The following is a 9,950-nucleotide window of genomic DNA, read 5'->3' on the forward strand; positions in this document are numbered from 1 at the left end:
GTTAGAAAAATTATATGAGTAGGAAGTGTCAATAATAAATATTTATATTAAAATATACTATGTATCTATGTCAATATCACTAAAGTTTAATTTATACCATATAAAATAAATAAAATGATTGTTTGATTTATTTACCAAACACATGATTGTAAATTACAAAATGTATTGCTTTTGATCTATGTGCTTACTCTAATGTATATACTTTATGCATACAATTTTTTATCTGGAGTGGAACTAATTTTTAGAAACACCCATCTTTTTAAATTGACACTTATGTAATTCATCGAATTCATAGAAGAAGTTAAAAAAAAAAAATTCATATCAATGAAACAGAAACAAGAACGAAAGCACAATTTTATAGAGATAGAAAATGAAATCACTTATGGAAAGTCAGTAGTAAACAAATCGAGAGCAGAAAATCTAATCCCCTTTCATCATTATACAATCGATGTTGCCTATTTGGTTTTGGTGATTTGTGTCAACCCCAAAACTTAATTTTTTTTGTGCATATGAAGTCTTAAAAATCATTAAAATGGGCTGTAATACATTAACTCTTCAACAACGATGATATATTTAAGAGACCAACATTTGTATTCGTCATTTTATGATCAATAAAGATTGTAGTATTACAAAATGTTAAAACTATCTAATGAACAAACATTATTATAAAAATTAGCAGATTATCATCTAGTAGTGTTATAGTACATTGTTTGTTGGTGAAGCCTCCTCCTCAAAGACTCAGACTTTATGCATCCACGCATCAAGTCGAAGCTGTTTCAATGGCGGTCCTGATTTCCCTTTCTTTTTCTGAGGGCAACTCCATTTTCCTGCAGTCTCCTCTCCCCCAGAAAGCTGATGATTCCACATTCCACCCAAAACTCTTCTCTTCTTCTTCTTCTTTCTTTCTTCATCTTCTTCTGTGGCCATCTTCTTTAGCTCTTTACTTCTCAAGCACTCCCCCAGAACTCCTCTGATTGGTTTCTTCATGGAACTTTGGTCTCTTGATTCTCTAAATCTTGCCTTCTTCATAGTTATAAATCCAGTTTCAGTGCTTTTTCCGTCAACATTTTCCTTGTCATCTGATTCTTGGTTTACTGACTCCATATTTTCTTCTGGACGAGCCTTTTGAGCAGCTTTTCTTGGAGACATTTGCCTGTTGGAAATGGTTTCTTGGATATGTTTTGGTCTCAGCTCCTCTAAATAAGCTAATGATTGTGGTTTTGGGTTGTAGCCTTTGGGGATAAAGTTTGCTTCTTCTTTCGTTTCACTGAACAATGGTTCTTGCTTGAAGCTTGAATCTTTGTCCACTTTTTTGGTTGAAGCATTGAACAATATAACCGTTGACTTCTTTTCCCTTTCTTGGTTTGAATATTCATCATCTGCAGAGACCTCCTTGGCCTCCTAACATGTACAAAATTGAGAAAGTGTCAATGACAAATGGATTTTCAAAGTGATCCCCCACAAGTCTCTTTCTTTGAACTACAAGGTTCAAGAAGATAGCTTACCGTGCAGTCATTTGATTTTAACCAGCCAGGAGCAATAGTCTCTTGCTTGCTCTTAGTTTTTCGGAAAATACCAGAACTATTTTCTCCCTCAGTGTCACTCTCCTCAACAATTAGTTGATCATCTTTCTCAGAAGAACAAAATTCAAGTTCATGAGTGTCTGAAAGGTGAGGAGATTGATACTCATAGCTTGAAAACCAGTTTCCAACATCAGGAGGCTCTGATAAAAGAAAGAAGAAGATTAAACTCTGGCGTTCTTAAACTATAACACATGTTAAGAAAGCAGAAACAGTAATGACTTATGTACCAAATAAAACTAGTTTTTTACCAACCTGAAAGAAGATGCTGAGACTGAGAGAAATCTGTAACCTAATTAGTAGCAAGAAGCATCAGAGAGCTAAGAGAAACAAAGATTCATATAAGATAATCTAACACTAAGGCATAGGAAGTAGAAAATTATGTACCTTTGCAGAAGAAGAGACGAGTTGTTGCTCAAACAAACTAGGACAAACATCATCTTTTCCTTCAATGTCGTTAGTCTCTTCTTCTTCTTCTTCTTCTTCTTCTGCTTGCGTCTCCTGTACACATTCACTATCTTCTCCACCAACCGAAAAGTAAAGAGCATCATTTGTATCCAGGACTGGCGGTGATTCATAAGCATAACTAGAAAACCAATTGCCTATATCAGGAGGTTCTGAGAAGCACACATAAAAAGTTACAAACATAACCCATAAAAAAAAAAGCTAGAGACTTTCCACGTTCAACCATAAGTTTAACAATCAAAAGGAGTATATACCAGAAGGGAGTGGTGACTCATAGAGATTTGTCTCTTGAATCTGCCACAAAAATTTAAAAAAAAAAATGAATTTTAAAAATGGTTATAACAAATCAAAGAACCACCCAAGAAGAGTGAATCAATTGTAACCTGACCCACATTCTTGTTCATAGGTTTATGATCTTTGTCCGCACCAAGAATGTATTTATCTTCCTCTCTAACAGAAAACCCGTTCGGTTCGCTTTCACCGTCGTCCTTGCCTGAAGAAGTCAGTGCAAGAGATTCATAGACGTAACTTGAAAACCAATTCGTAATATCTGGCGGCTCTGTTAGACGTAAATTAAATTAAAAAAAAATGTCAACAACAAGACTTGAAAATTGCAATTAGAAGAATTCCCAGCATTCAATTCAAATAACTCACGGGATATGGTAAATGGAGAATCGGAGTATCCAATAGGTTCCTGCCACACACAAACAAAGCTCGATTTCTCAGCTAATTCCCCAGAAATTCAGGAACAAAACAAAAAAAAAGGGGATAGAAATGAATTTCTCACCGCCGCTGAGTGAACTTCTTCCATTAGATTACGACGTCTCTTGCTCTCTTTGCTTTTCTTCCTCACTCAGGATTCTGCAGCGTATTTTACTTTTTCGAATTTTTATGATTTCCCGCGCTTCTTTCCTGAGAAGCGGAAAACCAAAAAATATGATACTGGGCCTTTTAATATCAATGGGCCCTTTGCTCACAAACCAAAATTGATTAACACACCTTTCCCAATATCTATAGCGTATAAAGATTAATTTTTTTTGGTACACGATTAATATAAATTATCTGGAAGCACATGACACTAAGTGCTGGGCATTAATACTTGATACTCGGTCAATACTTGCTACTTGACTCGTGCTCGGCTTAAAAATGCAAGTACTTGACGTTGTAAGTCAAGTAGCAAGTCCGCAAATCTTACTACTTGCAAGTATAAATCAAGTATCAAGTATTACGGTTTTTTTTTAATACTCGACCCATTACTTGTTTTATTACTTATTTTTGGTTCTAAAAATATATATGACCTATTAAAATACTTGTTTTACTTCTGACACTGTAATAAAATTAAAAATATTATTTTTTAGGTATTTTATATTATAAATACTTATTTTGAATGGGTTATGTACACACACTAAATCAAATTACTTGAATTGATTGAATAAAGTAACACATATATGGAAAAGTAAAAGTATTTATTCCATGTTTAGTTGTACTTATCAATTTTGGTACATTTAGTTTTAAAGTTTTAAGCCTAAATAAACAAGTATCAAGTATTGTCAAGTAATTTGCAAGTATTAAAAATATAGGCAAGTACTTGATTATTAAGTACTTGATTGGATTAAGTACAAGTACAAGCCAAAAATTCTAATACTCGTACAAGGCAAGGTAAAGTAGCGAGTAGAGTAAAAAGACCAAGTATCCGGTTTGCGCCCAGGTCTACATAACAGCAGATGTGTTGGTGCTCCAATAGAACATGTGTGATCGTTCGAATACACATTTAAATACACATTCGGGTTCGGTTTGAGTATTTCAGATTTTCAGGTATTTTGTGTTGAGTTCGGTTGGATTTAACTTTTTGTATTTTTAACTAAGTGAACAAATTTATGAATAAAAAAATTCTGAATCAAATAGTAAATATATGTTGTAAGATAGAACAATAGATATTTAAGCAAACAATAATAAATTAGGTTGTTAACCAAAAAAACGACAGAGTATACATGACCGAAGAAGACTGACCCATCTAGGGTCCAACAAAAAAATCTGAATCCGAAGAACCAAACCGAACCGATCCAAAAAAATAATATTAAATCTAAACCAAAATTGGTTAAATATCCAAACTAGTTCAAAATTTTGGTATATAGAGAACTAAAATCGAATCCGAACCAAAATATTTCAGATATCCGTATGTATCCAAAACAAATTTATATACCTAGATGTATTAATTAGTTTTAGATTTTATATATTAAAAAATCTAAAATATATAGGATATTTTGAAATTGGTAAAAATACTTGAAAATATGTACAAATAGTCAAAAGTAATTATCTAAAATAACTAAACAATACTCAAAACACTAAAAATTCTTGAAATATCTATTGATTTTCTATCCATATATTCAAGTAAAACCAGTTTATATATTAAGTTTAGGTATTTTACCATACATTATTCAAATTTATACGTAATATATTATTTATTTTTAGAATTTGAAAGATTTAAAGTATATACTAAATTTTAAATTTTTGTAAATAATTTAAACGGGTTATCTGAATCCGCAAAGATCCAAACCCGAACCGAAATTTGTAAATACTCAAATGAAGCTAAAAAATTTAATCCCAAAAACCCGAAACCTGAATAGACGGGAACCGACTACAGTTTGGTTTCCCGAACCAATTCAAATTTGAACAATATAATGGTCATTTGATATAAATAAAATAAAAAGAAACAATTAGTTATATCTCTTATTTATCTGGAAAAATCTCCCATATTTTAGTTTTAAATTATTACTGATAAAATTTAGCAGAATCTATTTTTTAACTGTAGTTTGCGATGAGCATGCTCAACTGGCAAAAAAATTACCTATCCGAATTATCATTCTTCCTACTAAACTTAAACTTAATAGATTGGAGTCGGTTGATAACAACAGAAAATGAAATCGGTTTGCAGACTAATAAAACAGATGAAGGTTGCAGCCGGGTTCTTTAAGTCAGGAAAATCTTCCTATCACTTGGCTTTGCTGTTATTGACATCGTCGTCAACATCCATGGCGTTACTGTTAATGTCGATGCCAACGTCCGCACTCTTGTTCTTGTTCTTGTTCTTGTTGTCTGAGTTACTATCACAATTCTCGAGGATGATATTGCAGTTGTTGATGGTGGCCGAGTCTACAAGTCCAATGTTCCATAGTTTTATCATAAATAATCTCCAGCACCTGCTCATGTTTATGGTTTATCCCACAATCAAACACAAATACTTGTTATTGTGTATATTTACGAGATGAATTTACCAGAAGAGTGGTGAGGAATGAAGCAACTCTTCCTTGTGAAACTTGGAAAATGCTTCACATGCCCATGGTATATGACCATCCGCCACAACCCTGTAACCAAAAACTCATTAATTTTCCAAAATGTTCCATCATTCAGACATGCTACTGGTGGATATTACCAGATCAATTATTCTTATAGTTGGCATGAATGTCGCATTAAACTTGTAAGAAAAGTAGTTTACCTTTGTTTTCTTACAAAAGAGTTCCAAAGATGCATGAATCTTTTTTCGTTCTTGTTCACATCCACGAAATCATCAAGCATCTGCAGCTTTTACAAAAATATTTCATAATCCATTACCACGTTACATCAATATACCATATATTAATGAACGCAGAAAGAAATCATGGTAATACCTGGCGATCTTCCAGATCTGCAACGTCATCATCCACTTCATCTTCGCTATCTCGATCAGACATTACTTGCTCAAGTGACATTGGCTTTATCACACAAACCCATGCAGTTTTTTTTTTGGGTTAGTGACAGTAAAACCGTGACAACAACATGGACATAGCATTATTAAGTATGTAAAAGAGCTTATTGAATCACCTGAACTCTGTGAGAATGATAGAACTGGCGTTTCTGAAGAAGTAGGTTGCTGGAAGAAAAATTTCTCGAGTCAATACGGAAGTAGAGTAAACACCTATTCATAATCAGGAAGAACAATTTGGAACAACATAACAAACCTTCTAGCCTCTGATCGCTCAGCAGATAACTTTCTTGACTTAGCAGCCGAGACCACAGCTTCGCTTGCTAACACAGCTTTGGCATTCGAGTCTAGCGAACATTGAGCTATGGCTGGTGAAGAATTGTTCATCCCAAATTGTGTTGCCACGGGATATCCTAAACCATGGTTTCCTGTAGAATGCCATTCATTTATGTACATAAGTCATGGTAAATATTTTGAAAAGAATCAGAGGACAAGTACATTAACTGAATAATCAAGACACAGTATACCACATGAGAAGAAGAGAGTTTACCATTACTCAGTAGGGAGGTTCCATTATCTGTGCCATTGGCTAAACTAGGTGAATCCATGGGTAAAAAGGTTACGTTTAGTCGCCTGGCGTTATTTCTACCACCTCTTTGTCTACGCTTACGACGTTTCGAGCTGCAGAACATTATTGGTTGGGGTTAATAGAGATGTTCTGACAAGGAGTTGCTGCTATTAATGTATATACATTTAACTTATTAAGGGCTTCTGAAAGTTACCAAAAAGAGATAAGCTCATATTTCTCTTGATGGTTGACTTCTTCCTGGTACAAAGAAGGAATGAATATCAACTACAATTTCTACCAGCTCCCAAGTTAACCAAGTTTAAAGTAACTGACCTCTGATTCGAATGCATCAAGTCTTACAGAGACATTAACTGTCTGGTAATCATCTTCTGAAAGCTACAATAGGAATTTTTTTTGCTGTAACTAGAATTTCATAGCAAAACAAGAGAGTTGGAATAAAAAAAAACAGCATACCATGAACTCAAATTCAAACAAGTCATGAAACGAATTCAAATGAAGTTGCAGCCCCTGCGCAGACACAAGAACAATGGACTGTAATGTAAGCTCAATCTCGAACACCTTTTCTCAGATAACAAGAGCAAGAAACACAACATATGGAAACGCACACCTTGAAGCTACCACATGTCATATAGCAAAAAGGACAAGAACAATTCTCCGTAACTGCATGAAAAAATAGTAAATAAAAAAAAGGAAACAGATATGGAATTACGGAAGAAGTAGAAACTAATAAAACACACACCTTCAGTTTTCTGCAATGTGTTATTACAATCCTTATAATTAAAAACTACAATCCCAGCAGATCCGGACCTAAACCAAAAAAAAAAACGAGAAGAAACCATTCATGAGTTTCCATAATTAGACCCGAGAAAAGGATTAAAGAATCATACTTTCTTTTGCCCTTTGCTCGAATTTTGTAACTCAAGCATCTAGGAAGAAACGATGGCTGCACAAACAAAGAAACAAGTTAAGAGAATCACACTAAAAGAATGATTTAGAGAAGGAGGTTGATTTACGTTGAAAAGGGAGCGAATGCGAAGAATGTTGTAGAGACGAACAGGTTTACAGTAGATCAAGAGATTCTCATCAGGTGGTGAAATCACCTCCTCCTCTTGTGACGATTTCGCGCAACAATTATGCCTACACATTCTCTCTCCTCTACTCAATTAGATCTCCTAATCTTCTTCTTCCGTGTTGAGTTTCTGCAATTAGGATTATTAATTGAAATCAAAATTAAAGTTCGAAGAAACAGATCCATGAAAAGCAACAAAAAGGAGTTGAACCTAAAAAGAACAAAGTGAAATCAAGGGCTAAATTAGCTAACATGAGAAGCTCTGGAACCTGATGAGAGAGAGAGAGAGAGAGAGAGAGAGGAGGAGGATGAGGAGTAGATGCAAGCCACTGAGTCATCGCCACGCCATCTTCTCTTTCTCTTTTTTGTACTTTCTTTTCTACTATTTTTTATTTTATTTTTGCTAATTTCTGTTTCCTTTGTAAGCAATTATATAATTTACATTTAAAAAAAAACCTATTTCCTTTTAATATGACAATTGAAAGAAAATTGATGGGAAGTATGTAGAATTAAGAACTGAAATCTAACGTTTTACAATAATAAAAGTTGAAAACATGATAAACAACAACATTTGGAAGTTGACATCCAAAGGGCAGTTTCGTTTTGGCCAGCATAATTTGCATAGGTTGTAAACATGTTACATCCATCATCTACATTATTAATTGATTGTTATCATTGATCAAAACAACTCCCAGTTCACATAAATATATGTTCACAACTAGGCTATACATTGAGTCCGAATGATAACCGCGGTTTTGATAATATAAGCAGTGCGGAATTACACTGCGGTTCATATGGTTTGCGGGACAAGTGTTGATTTTATAAAAAAAAATAGTGCGGTTTTGATTAAAAAGTAGTGCGGTTTTGTTCGATTAAAAATAATATAAAATATCTTTTAATTTACCCGTTTTGTTTTAAATTTAAATTTCAAAACCAAGTTTTGATATTGAAACCGAGTCACCAGTTTTGACGACTTTAACTGACTTTTTGACCAATTTTCTAGTTCAGTTTGGTTGTTATTACTTTCATGTTACTAATATGTATAGGGCTGAACACAAAATTCGTAACCCGAAGTCTAAACCGAACCAAAACCAAAAAAATCCGAACTGTAGCCGGTCCGAAATGTAAAAAAATACCCAAATGGGTCTTGTAGGGTTTTATAAAACATATAAGAACCAAAATGTTATTAATCGAACCTGAGCGGGTAAAATATCCAAAAATTCGATCTGAATGTCCAAATTAATATACAATATAAATATTTAAAACATGAATATGTACATCAAATATTCAGTTTCATATTTATTTTGATATCATATCTAACAATAAGTATTTTAAATTTAAATAAATACCTTAAATTCCTAATTCTATATAAATAAATATATATTATTTATGTTTTACTTTACAATTTTAGATTTTACTTCAGCCATAACCGAACCGATCAATATAGTTTGAATCCAAACGATATATGGTTATTTTATGAATTCCATGATGTTATACAAAACAGACCTGAAACTGATGTGTTATATCCGATCCCGATCTATACTTATAAATTTACTAGTATGAGACATAGGACGTGTTATAAATAAAACTGAAATCCAAAAAATCTGATCTGAGCCCGAACGAGTACAAATATATATATATGTATATATTTATAAATTTTAGCTTGTTTTTTTTTGAAACACAAAAAAAAACAAAATAGTTTGGATTTAAAAATGTAAAAAATATATATTAATTTCTGATTAATTTGATTAAATATTTTAGATGAATAAAATCTATATTTTAAAATAACCCTTAATCTAATAAAATAAATTATATTATTTTAAAATAAATTAAGTGGAAATTCTAACCCAAAAAAAAATATACATTGCAAGCCAAAATATTAGTATATCCTATCAAAAACACAACAAGTAACATAAAATATTTTTCAAAAATAAAACATTAACTAGGTGATAACCCGCACTCTGTGCGGAGTGAAATATATATTGATGTTTTTTTATTAAAAGTTTACGTATGTTTAAGTTATATTCTCTTGGAATAATAAATATTTTCTTTTGTAGCTGTGTAATTACTAAACAAAATTTTTTAAGTATTACATATTTATATATTGTCCCTCGTATATGACCTGCAACTTATGCAGGAAATAAAATATAATATATAGTATGTAATATATAGAGATTACACGCGCATGTCCTTTGGTATTCCACCTTCTCTTTGTTGATGATAGCCTTTTCTTCGGTAAGGCGGAGCCCCGTGAATGTGAAGAAGTAATGAAAGTAGTCAGGAAATATGGTAAAGCATCTGGCCAATGTATAAACTTTGACAAGTCTTCCTTACTCTTTGGTAAGAGGATTAATGCAGCCACCCGGCAAGAGGTTAAAGATACACTTGGAATACTCAATGATGGAGGGATGGGAAAGTATTTGGGGATCCCAGAGGATATTAGTGGCTCTAAATGTAAACTTTTTGCATTTCTAAAGGATAATCTGATGCACATAGTCAATGGAT

General features: G+C 32.9%; 2 protein-coding genes across 11 annotated transcripts; both read right to left on the reverse strand.

Annotated features, from left to right (window-relative positions):
- Positions 1–570: 570 nt before the first annotated feature.
- BNACNNG59140D lies at positions 571–2,947 on the reverse strand. 2 transcript variants are annotated; one of them, XM_013854834.3, is made up of 8 exons: positions 2,833–2,947; positions 2,700–2,739; positions 2,438–2,604; positions 2,300–2,339; positions 1,968–2,197; positions 1,836–1,872; positions 1,506–1,723; positions 571–1,401 (listed from the first exon to the last, which is right to left on the reverse strand). In XM_013854834.3, exons 1-8 carry the CDS (start codon positions 2,854–2,856, stop codon positions 739–741), a joined length of 1,419 nt encoding a protein of 472 aa, XP_013710288.1. In that variant the 5' UTR covers positions 2,857–2,947; the 3' UTR covers positions 571–738. The 2 variants fall into 2 exon arrangements, with proteins under 2 accessions (XP_013710288.1, XP_013710287.1); XM_013854833.3 differs by having other exon boundaries at positions 2,429–2,604.
- A 1,942-nt stretch (positions 2,948–4,889) lies between these two features.
- LOC106415498 (polycomb group protein VERNALIZATION 2) lies at positions 4,890–7,859 on the reverse strand. 9 transcript variants are annotated; one of them, XM_048766133.1, is made up of 15 exons: positions 7,715–7,859; positions 7,390–7,575; positions 7,264–7,319; positions 7,116–7,183; positions 6,984–7,036; positions 6,830–6,907; positions 6,689–6,751; positions 6,570–6,613; positions 6,338–6,468; positions 6,044–6,215; positions 5,907–5,955; positions 5,714–5,797; positions 5,542–5,627; positions 5,321–5,410; positions 4,890–5,245 (listed from the first exon to the last, which is right to left on the reverse strand). In XM_048766133.1, exons 2-15 carry the CDS (start codon positions 7,519–7,521, stop codon positions 5,038–5,040), a joined length of 1,314 nt encoding a protein of 437 aa, XP_048622090.1. In that variant the 5' UTR covers positions 7,522–7,575; positions 7,715–7,859; the 3' UTR covers positions 4,890–5,037. The 9 variants fall into 9 exon arrangements, with proteins under 9 accessions (XP_048622090.1, XP_048622093.1, XP_048622092.1 ...); XM_048766136.1 differs by having other exon boundaries at positions 5,542–5,621; positions 6,830–6,883; positions 7,715–7,858; XM_048766135.1 differs by having other exon boundaries at positions 5,542–5,621; positions 7,715–7,858.
- Between the last annotated feature and the right edge of the window lie 2,091 nt (positions 7,860–9,950).

This window comes from Brassica napus, chromosome C8 (assembly GCF_020379485.1).
Source record: "Brassica napus cultivar Da-Ae chromosome C8, Da-Ae, whole genome shotgun sequence".
NCBI lineage: Eukaryota > Viridiplantae > Streptophyta > Magnoliopsida > Brassicales > Brassicaceae > Brassica > Brassica napus.

What these genes read in the sequence shown, in the direction of transcription:
- BNACNNG59140D (XM_013854833.3), bottom strand. Translation starts at nt 2,856, where the DNA reads ATGGAAGAAGTTCACTCAGCGGCG. An exon ending in TGAACAAGAATGTGGGTCAG is followed by an intron (nt 2,340 to 2,428) that starts GTTACAATTGAT and finishes TTTTTGTGGCAG; the next exon opens with ATTCAAGAGACAAATCTCTA. An exon ending in TCGTCTCTTCTTCTGCAAAG is followed by an intron (nt 1,873 to 1,967) that starts GTACATAATTTT and finishes GCTACTAATTAG; the next exon opens with GTTACAGATTTCTCTCAGTC.
- LOC106415498 (XM_048766133.1), bottom strand. Translation starts at nt 7,521, where the DNA reads ATGTGTAGGCATAATTGTTGCGCGAAATCGTCACAAGAGGAGGAGGTG. An exon ending in CACATTGCAGAAAACTGAAG is followed by an intron (nt 7,037 to 7,115) that starts GTGTGTGTTTTA and finishes TTTTTCATGCAG; the next exon opens with TTACGGAGAATTGTTCTTGT. An exon ending in TATGAGCTTATCTCTTTTTG is followed by an intron (nt 6,469 to 6,569) that starts GTAACTTTCAGA and finishes AATGTTCTGCAG; the next exon opens with CTCGAAACGTCGTAAGCGTA.